This window comes from Corythoichthys intestinalis, chromosome 2 (assembly GCF_030265065.1).
Source record: "Corythoichthys intestinalis isolate RoL2023-P3 chromosome 2, ASM3026506v1, whole genome shotgun sequence".
NCBI classification, from domain to species: domain Eukaryota; kingdom Metazoa; phylum Chordata; class Actinopteri; order Syngnathiformes; family Syngnathidae; genus Corythoichthys; species Corythoichthys intestinalis.
The window spans coordinates 3,667,010-3,693,977 of NC_080396.1; the positions used below are offsets into that span (position 1 = coordinate 3,667,010).

The 26,968-nt window shown below is 39.7% G+C and overlaps 2 protein-coding genes across 3 annotated transcripts in view; one reads left to right on the forward strand and one right to left on the reverse strand.

The window, feature by feature from the left end:
* Positions 1 to 26,968, reverse strand: part of LOC130931637 (gamma-aminobutyric acid receptor subunit beta-3-like) — a 190,867-nt gene that overhangs the window by 131,948 nt on the left and 31,951 nt on the right. The gene's annotated exons all lie outside the window — the stretch shown is intronic.
* The window catches only part of LOC130931654 (gamma-aminobutyric acid receptor subunit alpha-5-like), a 92,142-nt gene that overhangs the window by 13,987 nt on the left and 51,187 nt on the right, over positions 1 to 26,968 (forward strand). The window contains exons 4-5 of the mRNA XM_057860599.1: positions 4,363 to 4,430; positions 11,471 to 11,691. Coding sequence (XP_057716582.1) covers positions 4,363 to 4,430; positions 11,471 to 11,691 — 289 coding nt within the window. The remainder of the gene's footprint in view (positions 1 to 4,362; positions 4,431 to 11,470; positions 11,692 to 26,968) is intronic.

Sequence of the window (26,968 nt, forward strand, 5' to 3'; positions counted from 1 at the left end):
GGTCAAACTTTGGCAAGACAAAAGTTTTGTTGCCTACAGAAAGTAGTGGGAAAATTCATATACTTCAAATACAAAAATATGTTACATAACATAAGCCAATGAAGTAGTGGTGCTGTGAGATCCAAATTTCATATTTTGTATGATCTCCATGGGCTTGAAGGACTGCATCCATGCGGTTTGGCATGGATTCATACAATTTGTTGATGAAGTCATCAGGAACATCAAAGAAAGCAGTACTGCATGCCTCCCAGAGTTCATCAACATTCTTGGGTTTCGTCTTCCATGCTTCCTCTTTCATCCTACCCCAGACATGTTCAATGATGTTCATGTCTGCTGACTGGGCTGGCCAGTCCTGTAGGATCTCGATCTTCTTTGCCTTGAGGAACTTTGAGGTAGAGATTGAAGTATGCGATGGAGCACCATCCTGCTGCAGAATTTGTCCCTTTTTATGGTTAGGAATGTAAGAGGCAGCTAAAATTGGTTGAAAGTTCAGACTATTTATGTTGCCTTCCACCCTGTAGATCTCTCGCACACCCCCATACTGGATGTAACCCCAGACCATGATTTTGCCACCACCAAACATAACTGTTTTTTTTTTTTTTTTTTTTTTTTTTTTAATAATTTCATTATCATCGTCGGTATCATTGACAATCATTGATAATTACAAAATGTGATATGATTTGCCCGAAGGAACCGAAGAAGAAGACAAAGGAGGAAGGGAAGAAGCATATGCTTATCAGTTTCCTGTCCCCCATACAACTAAAGACACACATTCACACATAGTACATACATCAGATGGTCAAAAAACTGTACAGTAAACAATCTGAGTTTAATAAGTAAGCGTCCATTCAAGCAGCTCGATTAATTTCAGGGCGTACAAGGTTATGGCTCTGTCATGTCCCTGACATTTTTGCATCTGTTTGCTGTGGGAATATTTTGTTGTGGCTATGTGTGTGGCAAAAGTGATTATGTGTTATCACAGCTGGTGTGAGTAGCTAGTCAAAATGCTTTTCTTATAAGTCTCTTAAAAGGATACATTGCTAAGGTGTACATGGTGGCAGCATTGGCGCACACAAAGATAACTAACAATTTCATCAGACATGACGTCTCCACAGCGAAAAACATGCTTATTATTCGTTTTATACAGTATCTTTTCCACATACTCAGTAAACTGGACATTTGAATCAGGAGCTCGGTGGACACAGCAGATAATTATGTTTTTACGTGTCATGTTATATCCGTGCAAATTAAAGTCAGAGCCTTTGTTATAGTAGATAATCCTTAATGTGTTCAAGATTCTTGTAGAGACTCCTGCTGTTGATAAGTTTCAGTTTCCCGTCCACATCCACGAGCTGTTATACTGGTCCGCTGTGTAGTATTTACAAATATCCAGCTATTGTAGAAGTTGTGATCCAGAAGTGTAGTTTCAGATGTCATCATTAATTTTCGTCAGCTGGTCAAGACTCGTAATAGCTTAAATCTTCATATCTTGCACCTTGACAAGGATCCTGCAATCCGAGACCCAGGTGTTGGCTATTTTCCCTGCTTTCTTGAGTTGACGTGCTTTTCTTGCAATTTCGGCATTTCAGCGAGTCAAGTTGTCATTCAAAAAAATCTTCGACCCTTTCTGGTGGCGGCGCTGGTTAAACAGGGCAGTCTTGGTCTTGTGGTCTGCCAGCTTCATGAGCACCGTCGCCGGTCCTCTCCCCCCAGATGGGAGCAGAAAACAGCGACGGCTGTCCAGCAGTTCCATGTTTATTCCATACTCTTACAGCTTAGTAATTGCCAGTTGCGCCACTGTGTCACCTGGACTAGGCGTCAGTTGTAATCCAGAAATGATGAGCTCATTTGCGCATCGGCACTGGTCGAGATAGTCAGCCAAAATTTCCAGGCTCTTGATGCGAACATCTCTCTCCTCGACTGCCTGTTTGAGTTTCTCGTTTTCAGCGCGAATTAACTGGAGCTCTCTGACGATTTCTTGATTCTGGTTTTGAATCAAACCAGTCAAGGAGACCTCCAACTTCTGCATGGAGGATTTTATTTCATCCAAGTCTCCAAGTTTCAAATTCTTTGGAGCCATATTGGGAGTCGAGCTTGCTGGCCCTGAGCGCTTATCGATGAAGATAAGAGAGTGCTTCAGGAGCTCAGAGAGTCCGTCTGTACACAGTGAAGTTCAGCCACGGAAAGTGAATCTCATTTCCATGCAGGCTCCAGTAGGTCTCCTGCAATATTTGTGGCGACTGTGGTGTAATTCAATGGAAGATTCATCTGAAAAATCCACCTTTTGCCACTTTTCTAGCATCCATCCTTTTGACAGGCTGTGGGCCTTGGCAAATGCCACACAGTTTTTTAATTGTCTTTTGTTTAATGCTGGTTTCTGGGCACTGATTCGACCATGGAGGCCATTTCTAGACAGAATTCGACAGACTGTTACGGTTGACGCAGGGACTTCACGTGACCAGGTCTCGTGGAGCTCTGATGCATTGGAAAAAGGGCCGGCTTTGGATTTTCCAGCCAACAACCGGTCCTCCTGAGCAGTTGTCTTGCGGGGTCTGTCTGACCTGGGCTTGTCAAAAACATCTCCAGTCTGTTCATATCTTTTTGTTTTCCTCTGCACCTGACGCTGAGACACACTGAAGGTGTCTGCCACATCTGCAGTGGATCTGGTCTTCAGGCTCTTGATAATTAACACTTTGGTCTCAGGAGGAATCTGTGGACTCTTGTCAGAAGTAAGGTTGCAGTTGATGTGGCAGTCTAGGGCACTGGGGTTCTTTTTCGATCCATTATTGGGAACAGGTGAAGCTCTAATCTGGGATTGTGTGCATCATTTGACAAGGTGACAAGGTGCAAAAATGGACTCTATGGGCTTTACCAAGCTGTAAACATCAGAACACTTTTGTTTGGCACCGAAATGTTATTCCCAAACCTGTTGGGATTAAAATGATCCATTTCTTGTCAGAAAATATTGATTACAAATCGGGGCTGCAGCTATTGAATTTTTTAGCAATCGAGTCATCGACTGAAAATTCTATCGATTAATCGAGTAATCGGATAAAACTTTTTTTTTTTTTTTTTAGGTAAAGAGCAATTATAAATATACGTGAGAAAAAAAGACATTTAATCCAATATTGAACCAATTTCAGTCAATCAATGTGTTTATTTTCGATGTACATTGTTGAAAACAGCCAACAATTGCATCTAAGATATGACTAGAAAAAAAAATCACTGCTTTCACTCCAAAAAACGTCTAGATCTTATTAAAAAAAAACAACAACAACATATTTCTTACCTAAAAATGTAATTACGCTTGATAACATCACTTGAAAGCTACGTGTTTTCCCCACGTGTTCCAATTTAATTTCCATTAGTGTCAAGCTATTTTTAAGTTTTAGTTAAGTTTTAAGTTAGTTTAAACTGTAAGTACTGATAGGATTTTGAGTTTTTGCAGTGTTCAAAATAAATGTATGATACCTGCTGTATTTGAGTACATTTATTCAGTAATGACTACTGAGATAAAACTGACAGTTAGCTCTATTATGTTTTAATTTTACACCCTCATCACTCTACAGCGCTGTTTTTTTACAGATTAAATAAAGCCTGTATGTAAGACACGTTAGCCACGCATTGACAGTGGTCATAAACTCATAATCAATAGAAACCTAGCCCTCCGAAGGGCTAACGTTACGTGAGTGAGACAGTAACGCAATATTTATTAGCGATGAGAAGTCTACTGCTTAAAGATGGCGGCTGTTTACTAAGGCTGCCCAGACGCGGCAAAGTCTGTCATTTCGCATCGAGTCTTAAATGCATGCGATATCTATGAGACTCATCGGACACTACCTGCTACCAAACTAGCATCATGCGGGCGTAGTTTTTAGCGGCTGTTGTCTGCGGTAAGTTTTTTTTTGTTTGTTTGTTTTTTGCTTCTTCCTCTACGCACGTGTCGTCAGCGTGTTGTCCCGCATTAAAAGTAGTCCGGGCAAAACGTGATGCTTAGAGCTGGCAAAATTAAACGATTCCTCGAGGTGAATAAAATTACTCGGATCAGTTTTTAAACTCGAGTTGCTCGAGTATTCGTTTAAGCTCTATTACAAATATATTAGAGGTACACTTCAGGTCCATGTGTATGCAAGCGACAAGACTTTTGTCAGGTACTGTACGCTGTTTGTCAATATGTGCCCATTTTTTTCCCCAAACCTCACCGTATTTGTTTTTGTTTTGCTCTGCCTTTGTTTTCTATTCTTAGAAAACATCTTCTTTCAAGCCCCTTTCTTTTCAACACATCTTAAATGTTGGATCCTTTGCTCCTCGTGTTCCAAATTTAGGCCTGTTTGTGAAGCTTTCTCCATATTCTCTCCACAGAGAATGTCACAGAGATCAAGACAGATATTTTTGTCACAAGCTTCGGTCCAGTGTCTGACACGGAAATGGTGAGTTCACCTTAATATAGGTCTAATAGGTGAGATGCGTTATTACTGCTGATTATTTTCCCATATATTGCAGTTGGCACTTTTCAACTTGTTCCGATTGAACTATTTGGCTGCCATTAAAAATGCTAGAAATTTGATCAGTGGTGAATAGAGGTGGGGAGAGTAGCCAAAAATTTTACTCAAGTAAGTAGCGTTACTTAAAAAAAATGTAAAAGTAAAAAAGTAATTGGTGAAAAGCATACTCAAGTAATGAGTAACAATGTGAGTAACTGCTTAAGATGTTTGATTTGTATTCTCAGCAGGTTTAAAAAAAATGTCAGCCATTGATTGAGGGGCAGTTTACATGGCGACTCTGCGACACAAAGACGCAATGACTGAGTAGCGGACTCGCCTCGCGTGCATATGGTGTCGACGAAGAGGAAAAATTCTGAATCCTGCCTCCAAAGTGGAAGAATACGATTGCGGGGGGGGAGGGGGGGGGGGGTTTGAGGGGGGCTTCCTAGGCATGCATATCAAAGGCTCCTGCAGCGCGAGACCGCGCCTTCAACGTCAGCGGTGCTACTAAACATTAAAAACAGCAAATATGGCGGAATGTCGGCTTTAATTTAATGTTTTAATAATATTTTCAAATTAAATATGTTGAACGTTTCAATTTTTGTGCCTTTTTGAACAAAAGAAAAATGACATTGCTTCGAGTGGGCGGGCATATTTCTTTCTGGGCTGAGGGAGCTTGGTGGGGTCAAAGTGCATCATTCTCTGTCGCCCTGTAAATCTGCACTGCCCCCTAGGGTCTGGCATGAATACTACATCGTTTTCATGCTGAATTGCGACATTGTTCAAATGGAGACGCAAATGCAAATGCAAATTTTTCGTATTCTCAGAGTCGCCATGTATACGGCCCCTGAATATGTGACGCCAATTCCTTTCACAGATGTTTATTGGTCATCAACAAACCGTAAAACTCAAGTTCAGGAATACAAAATAAGAAAACGCATAAGTATTATACATTGTACAGCATTAGCATTTGCTATAATGAAGCTAATGGTGAAAGACAATGTGCTAACCACTTTAGCCTGTTATGAACCAATGGGGTCTTAGGGGCAGTTTACATGGCGACACAAAGACGCAATGACTGAGTAGCGGACTCGCCTCGCGTGCATATGGTGTCGGCGAAGACGAAAAATTCTGAATCCTGCCTCCAAAGTGGAAGAATCCGATTGCGGCGGGTTGAGTGGGGCTTCCTCAGCATGCATATCAAAGGCTCTTGTGGCACGTAACGTCAGCACTCGTACACGTCACATTGGGCGTGCACAGCGGTGCTACCAAACATTAAAAACAGCAAATATGGCAGAATGTCAGCTTTAACTGACTGTTTTAATAATATTTTTAAGTTAAATATGTTGAACGTTTCAATTTTTGTGCCTTTTTGAACAAAAAGAAAAATTGATTTGAGTGGGCGGGCATATTTTTTTCCGGGCTGAGGGAGCTTGGTGGGGTCAAAGTGGATCAATATCTGTCGCCCTGTAAATCTGCACTGCCCCCTAGGGCCTGGCATGAATACCACATCGTTTTCATGTAGAATTGCGACATTGTTCAAATGGAGACGCAAATGCAAATGCAAATTTAAATTTTTTCGTATTCTCGGAGAGTCGCCATGTAAACGGCCCCTGAATATGTGACGCCAATTCCTTTCACAGATGTTTATTGGTCATCAACACACCGTAAAACTCAAGTTCAGGAATACAAAATAAGAAAACGCATAAGTATTATACATTGTACAGCATTAGCATTTGCTATAATGAAGCTAATGGTGAAAGACAATATGCTAACCACTTTAGCCTGTTATGAACCAATGGGGTCTTAGGGGCAGTTTACATGGCGACACAAAGACGCAATGACTGAGTAGCGGACTCGCCTCGCATGCATATGGTGTCGGCGAAGACGAAAAATTCTGAATCCTGCCTCCAAAGTGGAAGAATCCGATTGCGGGGGGTTGAGTGGGGCTTCCTCGGCATGCATATCAAAGGCTCCTGCGGCGCGAGACCGCGCCGTTAACGTCAGCACTCGTACGCGTCACATTGGGCGTGCGCAACGGTGCTACTAAACATTAAAAACAGCAAATATGGCAGAATGTCGGCTTTAACTGACTGTTTTAATAATATTTTTAAATTAAATATGTAGAACGTTTCAATTTTTTTGCCTTTTTGAACAAAAGAAAAATGACATTGCTTCGAGTGGGGGGGCATATATTTTTCCGGGCTGAGGGAGCTTGGTGGGGTCAAAGTGCATCATTCTTTGTCGCCCTGTAAAACTGCACTGCCCTCTAGGGTCTGGCATGAATACTACATTGTTTTCCTGCGGAATTGCGACATTGTTCAAATGGAGACGCAAATGCAAGATGATCATCCAGTGTTTGTGTGGAGTGCAAATGGAAATTTTTTTGCGGGCCCCACCACATAAACGGCCAACTAGGCAGGAGGGGCTGGATGAGGTATTTTAACGCTTAAAAGTAGGGCTGTCCCAAACGACTAATTTTCTCCCGATTAGTCAGCCGACTATTTTTACGATTAGTCGACTAATCTATTTAAAAAAAAAAAAAAATTTTTTTTTTTTACTAATTTAGCAATGAAATTTTTGTTGACGCTTATCAATTCACAAAAAAATATTGGAACACTTAAATTATTTATTAAAGTACAAATAAACACGTAAATAACAATAATAAATCACAAATAAACAATGAGTTCAAATGCTGGTAGAATTAACTAGTGCAAAACAATGGAATGTAAACAGATTCAGAACACTGACTTCGCCTTTCCAACATGATTCAAAACGATTCTTAAAAAAACACTTAGCCTTAATATTATAATATAGTACTATATATAATAGTTTTATAATAATTATAATAATTATTCATTGCCAATCAGATTTTTCATAAAGGTGTCATTTTAAAGGTATTCTTAGTGTAGAATCTAAATTCTGAAGTATGCGGGATTAACTCCTGAAATCGTTATTTATATGACGAACATGACATGCTTTTATTTTGAAATGTTCACCGGAAGTACGTTCGCTAAACCGCTAACTTCAGCCTTACACTCCGCAAAAAAAGCACTTTTTGTCATTGCATGTGTTAATAATAGATTTTTTTGGCCATTTTTTTCGTTTGCAAATGCTGTTAACCAGCGATTTTTCATGTTTAAAATGTCACCTTTTAACCGCAAGTTTGCTTTCACGAGACGACTGCCAGTGTTTCATAGCAGGCTAAAGTACCGGTAGGTTGCCTTTTTCCCCCCATTCACCTCAGTGTAGCAATGCTAACGTTACAGTGTTTAATATAGATGTGTTTTCTTATTTTATATGTCTGAACTTTAATTCTACAGCGTGTTGATAAGAGAAAGGAGTCTCACATGCCATCAGCACGCACGCACCAATGTATGCACGCACGCACGCGCGCAGCAATAAAAGGCAGCCGTGAAAATTACCGCCCTCATTTTTATTTGCCTCGCGATAAATGGACAGGCTTAGCAACTTCAATAAAACATGTCGTTAGTTAGTTAGATGGACTTACAAACTGGGCGACGGCGCTTGAGGTGTTTATTCACGGCCGACGTGCAGCCAAGCTTGGAATAGAAGAGACAAGACAGAAAGAGTGTACCTTCCTTTGTTTCTTTGAAATAAGTCAATGTTTTGGACACTCTGGTGCGCTTCTTTTGGCTTTGTGCCGCTTTCCCCGCTTGCATACAGAGCGGGTCCGACATTCTTAACTTTCCACGCATATATATTTTTTAACCCTTTATTAACCGTCGACGGGATGTTGCGCTCGTCGACGGATTTACGTCATCGATGACGTCGACAATGTCGACTAGTCGGGACAGCTCTACTTAAAACACTATATTACAGCTCTGCACACCCTCTTTCCTTTCTGTTTCACACTCCCTTATCCTAACCACGCCCCTGACGCACCCTCCAAGTTCCGCCCCTGAACTGACGCCACATGAATGAGAAAAATACAAGTGTACTTTTTCTGACCCAGTGTTTTTTTTTTTTTTCAACTATTCCGTTTAGCAGAATAGGGCGCGCACTTCTGGTGAACATTCTAAAAGAAAAGCACGTCATTTTAACCATGTAAATGCGGATATTTACAAATTCCACACTCGGATAGCTTTTAAGTGGCACCCATTGTGAAAAATCTCATTGGAAATTGTATAATTTGTCTTCAGATTTGCAACATGGATCTGCAGGGTGGAAGGAACATAAATAGTCTGAAATATCAACAAATCTTAGCTTCCTCTTACATCCCTAACCATAAAAAGGGACAAATTCTGCAGCAGAATGGTGCTCCATCGCATACTTCAATCTCTACCTCAAAGTTCCTCAAGGCAAAGAAGATCAAGATCCTCCAGGACTGGCCAGCCCAGTCAGCAGACATGACATCATTGAGCATGTCTGGGGTAGGATGAAAGAGGAAGCATGGAAGACGAAACCCAAGAATGTTGATGAACTCGGAGAGGCATGCAAGACTGCTTTCTTTGATGTTTCTGATGACTTCATCAATAAATTATAAGAATCCATGCCGAACCGCATGGGTGCAGTCCTTCAAGCCCATGGAAGTCATACAAAATATTCAATTTGGATCTCACAGCACCACTACTTAATTGGCTTATGTTATGTAACATATTTTTGTATTTGAAGTACATTTTTTGTTGAATTTTCACACTACTTTCTTTAGGCGACAAAACTTTTGTCTTGCCAAAATTGGACCTTTATGTCTTCATTAAATGATAAATCTTTTTTCAGTGAAAAAACATTTTTTTTTGTACATTCAACATCATTTGGGAGGGTCTTAGCTTTCATATGAGCCATTTCTGAAACTAATTGAATCATTAAAAGTCAGGTCATTAGCAATTGATACTACAAAATGGATAAGCGACAAGACTTTTGTCAGGGACTGTACATATTTACTAAGGGTGTAACGGTCCATGTAATAGTATTGAACGGTTTCGGTTCGTGGTGCTCGGTTCGGAACGGACGCGTACCGAACGGGTTTCTGACGTAATATAACTAGGGCTGTCAAACGATTAAAATTTTTAATCGAGTTAATTACAGCTTAAAAATTAATTAATCGTAATTAATCGCAATTCAAACCATCTATAAAATATGACATATTTTTCTGTAAATTATTGTTGGAATGGAAAGATAAGACACAAGATGGATATATACTTTCAACTTACGGTACATAAGTACTGTATTTGTTACTATAACAATAAATCAACAAGATGGCATTAACATTATTAAAATTAAAGCGATCCATGGATAGAAAGACTTGTAGTTCTTAAAAGATAAATGTTAGTACAAGTTATAGAAATTTTGTATTAAAACCCCTCTTAATGTTTTTGTTTTAATAAAATTTGTAAAAATTTCAATCAAAAAATAAACTAGTAGCCCGCCATTGTTGATGTCAATAATTACGCAATACTCATGGGTGCTGAAGCCCATAAAATCAGTCGCACCCAAGCGCCAGCAGAGGGCGACATAACTCCAAAAAACACAAGTAACAAGTGCGCATTGCACTGTGCTGTCATTTTAATCTGTTTGAGTGGGGCATGTGCGTTAATTGCGTCAAATATTTTAACTAGGGCTGTCAAAATGATCGCGTTAACGCGCGGTAATTAATTTTTTAAATTAATCACGTTAAAATATTTGACGCAATTAACGCACATGTCCCGCTCAGAAAGTATTCTGCCTTTTGGTAAGTTTTACAGCAAGGCTTTTTTTGCTGTCCAACAGCGAACTCTTGTGGTCGCTTTGCGACATGGTTTATTATTTTCTTGCCAGTTCATTATGGCTGCACGACGTTTCGGGCTGATAATGTTGTGCTTATATGATCCTTGGACAAGATTTGTCCGTAAGTATGGTTGTTGTAAAGAATGTACATATTATGTTAGTAAGCGAAATGTTATATTTTTTGTATGAGACGCTTTTTGTTTATGTTTAGTGAACCTGTATAGCATGCTAAGCTAACGTTGTTGCTAATGCAATGCTTGTGTACTTTTATTTTGTAGTTTTACGACGGTCTAAAGAGGACAATGGTTTGAGGCCATTTTATTAATAAAAGGAAGAAGTCTAATTATTAAGGCGTCGTTCACTAGCTGTCTAGCTTTGGAAAAAGTAGACGCGTCGGAGTGAGGACAGCATAGACAGATTTAAATGACAAAAGAGTGAAATGCCCACTACAGTCCTTATGTACCGTATGTTGAATGTATATATCCATCTTGTGTTTTATCTTTCCATTCCAACAATTTATTTTACAGAATATATATATATAATTTACAGAAAAATATGGCATATTTTATAGATGGTTTGAATTGCGATTAATTTCGATTAATTACAATTAATTAATTTTTAAGCTGTAATTAACTCGATTAAAATTTTTTATCGTTTTACAGCCCTAATTTTAACGTGATTAATTTAAAAAATTAATTACCGCCCGTTAACGCGATAATTTTGACAGCCCTAAATAGAACCCTTACTTTTCGAGGCTGTGAGTCGATCGGGTTACCGTTTCTTTGTGTAGATTATATCTACTCCGTCTTCTCTACTATAATGAGGACCAACACGGTAGGACAGTATAACCCAGAAACGTCAACGGCGCGACATTGAGGCATTTCATTTGTGAAATACATGTTAAAATCTTTTTCATTGGGATTGCTTTTCTCTTTAGCACAGAACTTCTTTTTCTTCTTTCTTTCAGAAAGAAATCTGACCAATACGCGGCGTCTGAAAGGCAAATTGTTGTTGGATTATCTTTAAATACCTGCTACTTTTTGAGCAGAATTCTAGCTTTGTATAGGCTAATGTTCCTATTGTTGAAAGCACAAAGTGTGTAATAAAAAACTAGCACATTTATATTTTGCATTTTGTTTTCTAACTGTACCGAAAATGAACCTCAAAACCGAGGTACGTACCGAACCGAGATTTTTGTGTACCGTTACACCCCTAATATTTACTGTATTTTATGAATTCTTTATGTTGTTTCCTCTTAGGAATACACCATCGATGTTTTCTTCCGTCAGACTTGGAAAGACGAGCGCCTGTGCTTTAAAGGGCCGATAGAAAAGCTGTCCTTGAACAACCTGCTGGCCAGCAACATTTGGACTCCGGACACATTTTTTCTCAATGGCAAGAAGTCCATTGCTCATAACATGACGACCCCGAACAAGTTGCTAAGGCTGACAGATGATGGAACTCTGCTCTACACAATGAGGTGGGTCTGAATCTTCACCCAGAAAATGTTGGCTATTAACTGATTTCAATCTAAAATACTACTAGATTCAAAATTATATGCACTTCAAACCATCAATATTGGGGGAGAAAAATGGGCAATAGCGAGAACTATGAAAAGACAGTAAGCAGAAAATATTGAAATGATATTACAGCGACACCCAGTGGTTTCTTTTCGTTCATGTCTCCTGTAATTATTAGGCATCATATTCATAGGATTGCTGACATTTATTCATTTTCTTCCCATTTCCATGCTGTTGCCTATTTAAGGGATACATATTTTAACTAGCTTTCAAATGACCAGCGATAGTTTTTCATTTTTGCTTGATTGAAAATTTACATTTTCGTTACATTCATCCTATGAATTAATATGAGAATTATCTAATTGTAAATATTTTTTTCTAATTAAAAGTAAAACATGAAAATGCAAGCTTTATACACAGTAAATTGTCAAATTACACGGGTAAACAACATCAACAACAAAATGTTGCATGAATGCAAAACAATTGTTGTTACTGACTTACTGTACGTGATTTCGACTTTACAAGTCACCTCCGCCATTTTGTCCCCAGTCGTTTTTTTTTTCCAGCCGCGACACATAACCTTATTTTACCACACACTCACTCAGAATCTTATTACTTTACTTTATTAATATGGTGTGCTCTGTCCTCACTAAAAGTGAAGTTGTTCAGCCTGGCAAACAGGGCATTTGTGGTTTTTGAAGCTTTTGACTTCCTTCACTTTTGACAATTTGTAAAACTAACACATGTATGTTCAAAACGACACACATTTAAAAAAAATAAAAGGTAACACTTTACAATAAGGGTCCCTTAATTAACATTAGTTAATGCATTTTTAGACAGTAACTCATGTTTAAGTAACATGACAATAATTCATTTAATCCCTTATCTAACATTTATGAATATGCTAATTAACATGAGTTAATGCATTCATTCATGCATTCGTTAATGCATAACCAGACAGTAACTAATAGTTTGTTAAAATTAAAAATATATATAGGCCTATGTAGGGTTAGGGTTTAGGGTTTGTTAACTTAAACATTTATAATTTCTTAGTTAAGGGACACATGTTCTACACTATAAAATAAGGGTCCAAAAAGCATTCAGTAATGGTTAATAAAGGTTAAGAGGGGGGAACTTAAGTATAGCTTAGCTTAGCTTTTGACTTCCTTCACTTTTGACAATTTGTAAAACTGTAACACACGTATATTCAAAACGACACACATTAAAAAAAAAAAAAAAAAAGGTAACACTTTACAATAAGGGTCCCTAAATTAACATTAGTTAATGCATTTTTAGACAGTAACTCATGTTTAAGTAACATGACAATAATTCATTTAATCCCTTATCTAACATTTATGACTATATTAATTAACATGAGTTAATGCATTAGTTAATGCATTTTAAGACAATAACTAATGTTTAAGTAACATTACAATAATTACTATAATTGCTTATCTAACATTTATTAATATATGAATTAACATGAGTTGATGCATTAGTTAATGCATTCGTTAAAGCATAACCAGACAGTAACTAATAGTTTGGTAAAATTAAAAATTTATATAGGCCTATATAGGGTTAGGGTTTGTTAACTTAAGCATTTATAATTTCTTAGTTAAGGGGCACATGTGCTACACTTTACAATAAGGGTCCAAAAAGCATTCAGGAATGGGTAATAAAGGTTAAGGTGGGGGGGGGGGGGGGTGTAATTTAAGCATTTATAATTTCTTAGTTAAGGGACACATGTGCTACACTTTACAATAAGGGTCCAAAAAGCATTTAGCAATGGTTAATAAAGGTTAAGAGATGGGGAACTTAAGTATTACTTAACCTTAATTTACCATTACTGAATGTTTTTTGGACCCTTATTGTAAAGTGTAGCACCCTTAACTAAGAAATTATAAATGCTAAGTTAACTAACCCTAAACCCTAACCTTAACCCTATATAAGCCTATATATTTTTTTTTAATTGTACCAAACCATTAGTTGCTGTCTGGTTATGCATTACCTAATGCATTAGCTAATGCATTAACTCATGTTAATTAATATATTATATTAATAAATGTTAGCTAAGCAATTATATTAATTATTGTAATGTTACTTAAACATTAGTTATTGTCTAAAAATGCATTATTCATTCATTCATTTTCCATGCCGCTTTTCCTCACGAGGGTCGCGGAGGTGCTGGAGCCTATCCCATTAGGCTAAAAATGCATTAACAAATGTTAATTAAGGGACCCTTATTGTAAAGTGTTACCAAATAAAACATTTGACGCAAAACACTTGGTGTTTAAACGTCCAACTAGTCCATGGGTCAGCAACCCACGGCTCTAGAGGCGCATGCGGCTCTTTAGCGCTGCCCTAGTGGCTCCCTGGAGCTTTTTCAGAAATGTTTGAAAATGGGAAAAAGATGCGGAAGCCCTGTGAATTTTTGTCCTCATCTTTTAGACAATAATACGGATTCATCTTAGTCATTTTAGTCATCTGTAAATGCGTTTGTCTTCGTCTAGTTTTTGTTGATGAAAACTCAAGACTAATTTCGTCTCGTTTTAGTCGACGTTTACTGAATATGTTTTCGTCTGTAAAAGTATAGACTTCATAATGTACTGATGGGACATGGGACGCGGGGCCGATTCATAGGGGGCCTATTTCAGTCAAAGCTGACCGAGTGGAAACACAAAGAGCTTTTTCCGTTGACAGTTCTTGCGAACAATTGCTTAAATCCCTGAATTCTTTATAGATATGGATGTAAAACAGTCTCGATTCATGGTTAAAAGCCCAAAAAAAAAAAAAAAAAAAAAAAGGGCAGTTGGCATTTATTTTACGTAAATATGTCGAATGTGCTGCTAGTCTTTAAGGCTAGGTTCATACTACAGGTCTTAATGCACAAATCCGATATTTTACCTGATCTGTTTTTTTGGCGTGCCGGTTCAGACTGCCTTTGTCCATTGAGACCGTTCATGGTTGAATGACTCAAGAAAAGTCTGCGAGACACGGAGCGAGAATAGCGGGAGTGGGAAAGGGAGTTCTGACGCCGTTGCAAACGCGATGCTAGGCTAGGTGGCTCCAATTAATACCTGATTGTAGCTGACAGCTACAAGCTACGCCCACATGATGCTATGCTAGATATAGCATGTATGTGAACTAGATGTGAAATGACAGAATTGGCGGTGTGAGCAAATGTGTAGAGAAGTAGATGCGAAATAATACACTTGCCGGCGTTAGTAAACAGCCGTCATCTTAAAGCAGTAGACTTTTCAGAAAGGCGCTGTTGTAGAGAACCTTCCTAGCGAACCGAAGTAACTTTTTATCTAAAATGCTCCTAAATTACCAAAATCTTGACTTTAATCTATCAATAAATGCACGTGTAGAAAGTAGACCAGGGGTGCTCAAGTCCAGTCCTCGAGAGCCTCTACCCAGCTTGTTTTCCATTTCTCCCTCCTCCAACACACCTGACTCAAATAATCAGGATCATTATCAGGTTCCTGCAGAGCTTGCTGATGAGCTGATCATTTGATCAGGTGTGATTAACACTTTAACACCTAAGCCTATTTTGGCCGAATTTGCATGCATTTGATGTTGCCTTTATATTTCAAAGAAAAAAATGTTTACAATGGCCACCTTGAACTTCATGTTTAAACTGTTGTTTTCTTCGCTAACCAATTATAATCTACATTCTGGACCCAAAAAGACAAGAAAATCCCAAAATCTTTTTTCAAAATTTGTAATGTTGATGTCCCATTGACAACCAAACATGCTCGACCAACCGTTTTGAAGCTTGATAATATTTATTCAACTTGTTAGGATAAACATTCAACAGAAAAAAATAAGATCGAATAGTTTTATGTTTGACAATTCAACACAAACAGCAGGTATGGTCATAGGCGTTTTTGGCCTTTACACATACTATGGTCAAAACTGGTTATATACTGTGTAAAATAGTAAGAAAAAAAATTATATATATCATCTAACACAAAAAGGGTTTGAAGGATATCTCTTTGTGAAGTTAGGTGTTGTACCCATCACCTTATCAAAAGTATATACGTACATGCAATCAAGCTTCTCCAACACACATCTACATAAAAATTGAAAAGATTATAGTGAAGAAAAAATATATATATATAACATTGGAAAAAACTATTGCGAAAAATATTGACAAGTTCAGTTCAATTCAAAATTTTCAGGCAAAAACTCGAACATGGGAGGAGTTCGGCGAGGCCATGGAAAACGACTTCCGGACAGCTTCGAGGAAATTCTCGTCCACCATCCGGCGTCTGAGGAGAGGAAAGCAGTGCACCATTAACACTGTGTATAGTGAAGATGGTGTACTGCTGACCTCGACTCGGGACGTCGTGAGTAGGTGGGGAGAATACTTCGAAGCCCTCCTCAATTCCACTGACACGCCTTCCTTTGAGGGAGCAGAGTCTGGGGACTCTGAGGTGGGCTCTTCGATCTCTGGGGTTGAAGTCACTGAGGCGGTTGGTAAGCTCCTCGGTGGCAAGGCCCCAGGGGTAGATGAGATCCGCCCGGAGTTCCTAAAGGCTCTGGATGTTGTGGGGCTGTCATGGCTGACACGCCTCTACAACATTGCGTGGACATCGGGGACAGTGCCTCTGGATTGGCAGACCGGGGTGGTGGTCCCCCTTTTTAAAAAGGGGGACCGGAGGGTGTGTTCCAATTATAGAGGGATCACACTCCTCAGCCTCCCCGGTAAAGTCTATTCAGGGGTGCTGGAGAGGAGGGTCCGTCGGGAAGTCGAATCTCGGATTCAGGAGGAGCAGTGTGGTTTTCGTCCCGGCCGTGGAACAGTGGACCAGCTCCACACCCTCGGCAGGGTCCTCGAGGGTGCATGGGAGTTCGCCCAACCAGTCCACATGTGTTTTGTGGATTTGGAGAAGGCGTTCGACCGTGTGCCTAGGGACGTCCTGTGGAGGGTGCTCCAGGAGTACGGGATACCGAGCCCCCTGGTAAGGGCTGTTCAGTCCCTGTACGACCGGTGTCAGAGTCTGGTCCGCATTGCCGGCAGTAAGTCGAATTCGTTCCCAGTGAGGATTGGACTCCGCCAAGGCTGCCCTTTGTCACCGATTCTGTTCATAATTTTTATGGACAGAATTTCTAGGCGCAGCCGAAGCGTTGAGGGTGTCCGGTTTGGTGGCCTCAGCATTGCATCTCTGCTTTTTGCAGATGATGTGGTGCTGTTGGCTTCATGAAGCCGTGACCTCCAACTCTCACTAGGGCGGTTCGCGGCCGAGTGTGAAGCGGTTGGGATGAAGATCAGCACCTCCAAATCCGAGACCATGGTCCTCAGCCGGAAAACGGTGGCGTGCCCTCTCCGGGTCGGGGATGAGATCCTGCCCCAAGTGGAGGAGTTCAAGTATCTTGGGGTCTTGTTCACGAGTGAGGGTAGGAGGGAGCGGGAGATTGACAGGCGGATCGGTGCAGCGTCTGCAGTGATGCGGACTCTGCACCGGTCCGTTGTGGTGAAGAAGGAGCTGAGCCAAAAGGCGAAGCTCTCGATTTACCGGTCGATCTACGTTCCTACCCTCACCTATGGTCACGAGCTGTGGGTCGTGACCGAAAGAACAAGATCCCGGATACAAGCGGCCGAAATGAGTTTCCTCCGCAGGGTGTCCGGGCTCTCCCTTAGAGATAGGGTGAGAAGCTCGGTCATCCGGGAGGGGCTTGGTGTCGAGCCGCTACTCCTCTGCGTTGAGAGGAGCCAGTTGAGGTGGCTCGGGCATTTGGTTCGGATGCCTCCTGGACGCCTCCCTGGAGAGGTGTTCCGGGCATGTCCCACCGGCGGGAGGCCCCGGGGTCGACCCAGGACACGCTGGAGAGACTATGTCGCTCGGCTGGCCTGGGAACGCCTTGGAATCCCGCCGGAGGAGCTGGCTGAAGTGGCTGGGGAGAGGGAAGTCTGGGCTTCCCTGCTAAAGCTGCTGCCCCGCGACCCGACCCCGGACTAAGCGGAAGATAATGGATGGATGGATGGATGGATGGATGGATGGATGGATGGATGGATGGATGGATGGATGGATGGATGGATGGATGGATGGATGGATGGATGGATGGATGGATGGATGGATGGATGGATGGATGGCATGCGACCCAATAAAGTTTTTTTTTTTTTTTGTGCACTCAATAAAGTTTCTTCTTGAACAGGTCACGGAGCTGCGACACACAAAGTCACACAGCCTACTCGTTCGCCTTTTGCGCGCTGCTGTCACTTCTACTCGCCGAGACACCGACTCGTCCCAAGAAAACAACGACAAATACGGCTCATCTTCTTCCTTGAGTTAATGAAATAATGCATTAGCTTGCGCTAAATGTAGTTTTCGATTCATTCTGCACGTTTCAAAGTCGCTCACTCAAACCAACCGGCCGTTGCTTGCTTCGCATGCCTCCCTTTCAATAGTTGGCGCCTCGCTCGAAAATGTATTAAAAATGATCACATTCGGTTCGTCCTTCTTGACGTCACAACGGCTCTTGGGATATGTAGTCTTTTGTGCTGCTTTCGGTTTTGAAAAAGGACAAGAAATGATGGAAATATGGAGATGGAGATGGATCCATGCAGCGTTTTAATGCATATTTATGAGTGGAATAAAACTATAAAACTCAAATGACATGATCTCCCGTTTTTCTTGGCCGATTGACTTCAAATAAAAACTGATGTGGACATCAACTTCCACACTTTCAAACAAGACCAACCAGCGGCACGTGGGTGACATAATTACAGCGTGACGAAGCTTCAAAGACGATATGCGTAAACACGTTGCTGCCGACACGTTCGGTGTTAAAGGCTTAAGGAGGGAGACATGGAAAACAAGCTGGATAGGGGCTCTCGAGGACCGGACTTGGGCACTCCTGAAGTAGACAGAATGGATCTGATGCAATAACGGGAGCAATTTTAACAACTTTAACGGTTGATTCAGGTTACTATCTAGTTATCACAATATGCACAATACCCTGTGTGTAGTTAAGTTTAGCGTGAAGAATTGGGCTAGGGTGACTGTCCAAAAAACCCTTTGAACTTCACATAGTGTGACCTTTGTTTTGTTTTTGTTTTTTAATGGAAAAAAAAAAACATGAAAAGTAAAACCAGTTACTTTGCCAAGTAACTAACTACTCTTACATTCAGGTAACTTTTGGGAGAAGTAATTTGTAACTTATTAATTACTATTTTAGAGTAAGATTAACAACACTGTGAGTGACACAACCAGACACTGCTGTGATGCAGGTTGGCGACACATAAAATGTGAGATATTGTGAGCATTTCAAACATGGAGACTATTACGCATTTTTGTCTCGTTCTCGTCTCGTCGGATGAAAACTGCCATTCGGCTCCTTATGTTTTAGTCTCCCAAAACACGTTTTTTAGCTCGTTATCGTCTCGTCATGAAAAAAAGTGTTTGCTGAGTAAATATTTTCATTAACAAACAACATTGTCTAAACCAGTACTTCTCAAATAGTGGGGCGGGGGGGCGCAGAGCATTGCCAGGGGTGGCACATGGACCTCGGGGAACATATTTTTTTGCCATAGTAGAATAATGTATCATTTTGTGTGCGCATTATTTTTGAACAAAACAAGAGCACACAGCAAAGAGCACTGAAGATAGGACGAGCTCAGACTAGGAAATATGACTAAGTGTATGTAGCATTTGGCTTTGGGTTTTAATACAGTGGGAGACGAGAAAAGACCAGTCTGTGTCTAAAAATGTTTGCAACGGACAGCAGGAAGCCACATAAAATAAGATGTCACTGATACACAATAGACCCCACTCACATTGATAAGCCACTTGATTTTTTTTATAGCCAAAACATGCCAAATATTGCCAACAATCATCCCGCTTTGTTTCACAGTGTTACATCAGTAAACCAACGAGCACTGTTAGCATTATATAAGGTGGCATACCAAGTTGCTCAGTGCAAAATAGCAAAAATAAAAACTGTCCCACTGTCCAATGACACTGTTGTTTTTGTTCGATTCATTTTTGTTTTTACGGTTAAATGGTTATTTGAATGTATTATTATTTATTGATTGATTTTATTAAAATTTATTGTTCACTATTAAATGGTAAAAACAAATGTACCATGAATGTATTTTTACAAATTGGATGTGACTTTTTTTTTTTTTTTTAATTCAGGCAAAGTGATGCACTTTAAGTCTTTTCTATACATAATTGTAAGTTGCGCTATATATTTTTTCTTTAATATTAAAAAGGACACAATATTATGCAGAGGTATACTTATATTAATAATTTATAGGCAAATGATACAATTTACAGTGGCGGCAGAGAGTTGTGGGGGGGGGGGCGCAAAATGTTTACGCCTTCCGGGGGGGGGGGGGGGGGGGGCGTAACAGAAAGTAATTGAGAAGCAGTGGTCTAAACGGAGTTTCAAATGCATAAACAATCATATTAACTCAAATAAACACTTAAAACCATCTGTTGGTGTTAACAGGGAGCAGCTGGATCCAGCCATATGAGTTATGTCATATTAACTGTGGCCACTAGAGGGCAGTGTATCCATTTAAATCAATGAAACAAAATGCAAACACTTTGAAAACAAACCATTACAATGCCATCCTAATTAGAGATGTCCCGTCCGATCACGTCATTTTCAAAGTGTCGGAATCGGCAAAAAAATATCGGACATGCCTTTTTTTTAATATATATATATTTTTTAATTCAATCGTTTTCCAATTGTATTTAACGTTACAGACATAATATGTTACACTCATCCAGAGTCTTTAGTTTAGACTTAAGGTAGGGTTATCAAATGTATCCCGATAACGGCAATAATTAATTTTTTAAAAAATGTATCACGTTAAAATATTTAACGCAATTACTGCATGCGCTGCATGACCCAATCACGCATTGTCGCTAGGGATGGGCGGATCGATACCAAAATATCGATATTTCGATCCAGCGCGTTAAATTTTAGGTATCGATCCCCAAGCAAAAGTATCGATATCTGGAGTTAATATATTATATTTTCTTTGTCAATTTTGGGTTATATTTTTGTGCACACTTTTTGGACTACTTTTCCCTTTTTGCATTCTACACGCACGCAAGCAGTGCACACACATAAGCAGTGTGTGCTCCCGCCCCCATTCACGTCCCTATCCTGTGTCGAACAGCATGCTTTTCCTCCGCCCCTCTCACGCCTAATTTCTTACTTAACCTTATTATTGTTTCTTATTCATTTATTATTTGTTGTGAATTTATTTCATATTTTTATATTACAAACAATTAAATGCTGGAGTTCTTATGTTTTGTTGCTACTTATTTTTATTTTGTTAAAGGTCTGTTTCAATTATTTCAAGATGTTTTTTTAAATTTATTTATTTATTTTTATTTTTTTTTTATTTCAAAATCTGTTTGAAAATTGTGTTAGTAAAATAAAATTCAAAAACGGCAAGTGACTATTGATTATTGGATTTGTTTTTAGTGATCTACCATTTGAGGGCGGTAACATGCTACTATTAATTCGTTCTTTAATTAGATAAAAAAATATTTAATTTTGGTAGATTAAAATTGGATTAAATACAACGTGTAGCAGGGAAATGTTCTGTGCATATGAATTTAAGGGTCATGGTTAAAGAGTGAGACTGACTAATCAGAGTTTGTTGTTGATGGATTGGTTTGTGAGTTTAAGGGAAACTGCTTTGCTCATTATTAAAAGCAGCAGTTTTCCATTGCAAAGCATATTTGACACAAAAAAGACTTAATAGTTTTTGAGTGCTTGATGTAGTTGTACATTAGATATCATCAGAATCGTTGAGAGAGAGAGAGAGAGAGAGAGAGAATGAACTTCTGGTATCGATATCGGATCGGGATCGCAATATTTGGCCTTGGTATTACTTGGTATCGGATCGAATCCAAAATCACTGGTATCGCCCATCTGTAATTGTCGCGCTCAATCTGTAATGGCGCCGTTTTACCTATACAGAGAGATAAAAAGCAGCGTAAATTGAGTAGAGTGAAGCTTAACAGGCTTTGAAGCCTTTTTTTTTAATTAGCTACAGCCTTACCAACCCTCTCCCTATGATTAGAAAGATCATGGGAAGCAATGTGGGGAAGCTAGGTAGCAATTGATCTTTTTCTTAACACCCTATGTTATTCCCCAATGCAGAGAAGATATATCAATTGGTAGCACTACGCACAGTCATGGTTCCACTTTCCATCATGCATTTGGGCAAGGCTACAGTATCATTTACTGAAACCTCAACAAATACACTAGATGGCAATATTTAGTCACAATATGCAAAGTCACAAGTCTTTCTATCTGTGGATCCCTCTCACAGAAAGAATGTTAATAATGTAAATGCCATCTTGAGGATTTATTGTCATAATAAACAAATACAGTACTTATGTACTGAATGTTGAATGTATATATTCGTCCGAGTTTTATTCATTTTTTTTCTTAATGCATTGCCAAAATGTATACGATCGGGAAAAATTATCGGGAATGATTGGAATTCAGTCGGGAGCAAAACAAAGCAATCGGATCGGGAAATATCGGGATCGGCAGATACTCAAACTAAAACGTTCGGGATCGGATCGGGAGCAAAAAAACATGATCGGAACAACCCTAATCCCTTTAACACCGAACGTGTCGGATGCGACACGTTTACGCATATCATCTTTGAAGCCTCGTAACGCTGTAATTACGTCACCCACGTGCCCCTGGTTGCTCTCGTTTGAAAGTACGGAAGTTGATGTCCACACCAGTTTTTATTTGAAGTCAATCGACCAAGAAAAATGGGAGATAATGTCATTTGAGTTTTATAGTTTTATTGCACTCACAAATCTGCATTAAAACGCTGCATGGACCATGTATCTATCTCCATATTTCCATCATTTCGTGTCCTTTTTCAAAACCAAAAGCAGCACAAAAGACTACATAACCCAATAGCCGTTCTGATGTTGCCTGGTACACCAGACTCAACGCTGTTCCAGCTATTGAGTCTGGCCACCATTCCCACGGATACAATTTCCAGGGCGGAGCAAGCCACAGCAAACAGACAGCGGAGTGGACCAATCAGCGACAGGCAGACGTGACGTTATTAACTGACGACGGAAGCACGAGGGACTTGCGCGCGGAAGTAAACATACGAAGAGAGTGGAGTTTATTCAACATGGCTAGCGCGAGACAGACTATTGTCAATGACTCGTGTCGATGTGTTTTTGGTAATTTTAAACAGAATTTACCGCGGATTGGAACATGTTCTCGGTTATCCCGTTGACCATCTGTGTTGTGGAGACGACTTTCGACGCGCAAGAGTGACGTTGCTCGTGAAGAACACGTCACGCAAATAAACGAATCTGATTGGTCGATTGATTTTGTACCTGCTCGAAAAGGCCGTTAATGGGATGGTTCCCAGACTATTTCTCTCAGTGTTTGAAAAATACAGGGAGAATAGTTTGGCAGAGCCAGGCAAGTTCTGATGTCAAGAAGGACGAACCGAATGTGATCATTTTTAATAAATTTCCGAACGAGGCGCCAACTAATGAAAGGGAGGCATGCGACGCAAGCAACGGCCGGTTGGTTTGAGCGACCGACTTTGAAACGTGCAGAATGAATCGAAAACTAAATTTAGCGCAAGCTAATGCATTATTTCATCAACTAAAGGAATAGGATGAGCTGTATTTGTTATTGTTTTTCCTCGGATCAGTCGGCGTCTATGCGAGTAGAAGTGACAACAGCGCGCAAACCGCGGATGAGTAGGCTGTGTGACGTTGTATGTGACGCAGCTTAGTGACATGTTCAAAAACAAAACTTTATTGAGTGCGCAAAAAAAAAAAAAAAAAAAAAAACTATTGGGTCGCATGCCTAAAAAATTGAATTGAACTCAACTACTTGTCAATATTATTGAAAATAATTTTTTTTTCAATGTTTGTTATTATTTCTTCACTATGAATCTTTTCAATTTTTATATAGATGTGTGTTCGAGAAGCTTGATTGCATGTACATATATACCTTTGATAAGGTGATGGGTACAATACCTAACTTCACAAGGAGATATCCTCCAAACCCTTTTTGTGTTGGATAATATATATTTTAAAAAACTCTCACTATTTTGCACTGTATATAACATGTTTTGACCATAGTATGTGTGAAGGCCAAAAACGCCTATGACCATAGCTGCTGTTTGTGTTGAATTGTCAAACATAAAACTATTCAATCTAATTTTTTTCAACTGAATGTTTATCCTAGCAAGTTAAATAAATATTATCAAGCTTCAAAACGGTTGGTCGAGCATGTTTGGTTGTCAGCGGGACTTCAACATTACAAATTTTGAAAAAAGATTTTGGGATTTTTTTGTCTTTTTGGGTCCAAAATGTGGATTAAAGTTGGTCAGTGAAAAAAACAACAGTTTGGACATGAAGTTCAAGGTATCCTGAAAAAAGGGACCCAACTTGGCCATTGTGAACAGTTTTTTGTGTGAAATATAAAGGCAACATCAAAGGCATGCATATTTGGCCAAAATAGGCTTAGGTGTTAAAGGGTTAAACGAATCCTCGAAGCGTCAACGTTTGATTTGAAGTTTTTTTTTTGTAATCGAATTACTCAATTAATCGTTGCAGCTTTAGTAGTAATGTAATTTTTATATTTCGTTCAATACTCTGCTTATGTTGTTCTACACTTACACGTTCATCCATTTGGTTCATCTTCCACTGGTGTGGAATGCAAGACGTGTCTCAGAGGGAACCAAAGCTGGCCTTTTATCCATTGGTTCACTTGAGTTATGCAGTTGGGAAACCGTATGTGCGCAGGAGGCAGTGGTACATGGAAGGAAACATGGCCCTAGTTGATTTCAGCACATTGTGGTCACGCAGTTATCAGATCAGCGTAAAGCTCAGGGGGAAAGGGATTCAGTTGAATGGGGATAAGGTACTGCTTTCCGCTCCACTAAATAAATAAAGTTAGCTGAACTTCAATCGACATATCGCTGAAATGCAGTATACAAGTGCGTTAGGCGCAGGATTAACCCAGGGGGATTTGGCTCTGTGTAGCTCATACGCCGAATAACTTACTGGTTTGCAGGAAGCCTTTGTGTCAACTGGGGAAATAAAAACATTACAATAGTACATAGTCAGATAATATTATTACACAAACATATTGTTCACACACCCTCAAGCACTAACGGGTTACTAAGTAACTAACGTGTTCATTATTCCAAACCAGTAATCTAATAATAAATTAGGTAATTGATAAAGGTCATTATCATATTTTTTGTACCATGCATGCATTTTGAAACATTACGAAAAAAATCAAAGGGAGAAATTAACTGCTACGGCATTGGCGTCATAATTTGCAATATTTACGTAAAATGAATGCTAACTGCCCGTTTTTGCTTTTAACCAAGAATCGAGACTGTTTTACATCCATATCTATAAACAAATCAGGGATTTAAACATTTATTCACAAGAATTTTCAACGGAAAAATCTCAATCAGTTTTGACGGAGATAGGCTCCCTATTAATCGGCCCCGCACCCCGAGTCCCGTCAATATCATTATGAAGTCTATGGAATGAATTCTTGGCAGATCATTTCCCGTGACATACCTGACCTGATACAGTGGGGCAAATAAGTATTTAGTCAACCACTAATTGTGCAAGTTCTCACACTTGAAAATATTAGAGAGGCCTGTAATTGTCAACATGGGTAAAGCTCAACCATGAGAGACAGAATGTGGGAAAAAACTGAAAATCACATTGTTTGATTTTTAAATAATTTATTTGCAAATCATGGTGGAAAATAAGTATTTGGTCAATACCAAAAGTTCACCTCAATACTTTGTTATGTACCCTTTGTTGGCAATAACAGAGGCCAAAGGTTCTCTCTTCACAAGTTTTTCACACACTGGTATTTTGGCCTATTCCTCCATGCAAATCTCCTCTAGAGCAGTGATGTTTTGGGGCTGTCATTGGGCAACATGGACTTTCAACTCCCTTCGCAGATTTTCTATGGGGTTGAGACCTGGAGACTGGCTAGGCCACTCCAGGACCTTGAAATGCTTCTTACGAAGCCACTCCTTTATCGCCCTGGCTGTGTGTTTGGGATCATTGTCATGCTGAAAGACCCAGCCAAGTCTCATCTTCAATGCCCTTGCCGATGGAAGGAGATTTTAACTCAAAATCTCTCGATACATGGCCCCATTCATTCTTTCCTTAACAAAGATCAGTCGTCATGGTCCCTTTGCAGAAAAACAGCCCCAAAGCATGATGTTTCCACCCCCATGCTTCACAGTGGGTATGGTGTTCTTTGGATGCAATTCAATATTCTTTCTCCTCCAAACATGAGAACCCGTGTTTCAACCAAAAAGTTGTATTTTGGGTTCATCTGACAATAACACATTCTCCCAGTCCTCTTCTGGATCATCCAAATGCTCTCGAGCGAACCGCAGACGGGCCTGGATGTGTACTTTCTTCAGCAGGGGGACACGTCTGGCAGTGCAGGATTTGAGACCTAGCGGCGCATTGTGTTACTGATAGTAGCCTTTGTTACTGTGGTCCCAGCTCTCTGTAGGTCATTTACATGGTCCCCCCGTGTGGTTCTGGGATTTTTGCTCACCGTTCTTGTTATCATTTTTACGCCACGGGGTGAGGAGGGAGTTGAAAGTCCGTGTTGCCCAACGACAGCCCCAAAACATCACTGCTCTAGAGGAGATCTGCATGGAGGAATGGGCCAAAATACCAGCAACAGTGTGTGAAGAGTTACAGAAAACGTTTGGCCTCCGTTATTGCCAACAAAGGGTGCATAACAAAGTATTGAGATGACCTTTTGGTATTGACCAAATACTTATTTTCCACCATGATTTGCAAATAAATTCTTTAAAAATCAAACAATGTGATTTTCTGTTTTTTTTTCCCACATTCTGTCTCTCATGGTTGAGGTTTACCCATGTTGACAATTACATGCCTCTCTAATATTTTCAAATGGGAGAACTTGCACAATATGTGGTTGACTAAATACTTATTTGCCCCACTGTATCTATGTGCTGCACCACAGTGGCCAGGAAACACTGCACTAAAGAATTTTTTTTTTCTTTCAAACATAATTTAAGAAGACATTTTCAACTTTATATGTTACGTTGCGCTAACTTGAAATGTTAAATTGTGTGAATTTTGCCCTAGCTTCACTTATGATGCCATAAAAAAAGTAGTCAGCTGAACAGTGTAACTCAGGATTGAATCCTGCTTGGGTTAGCTTTACATATATATAAATGTA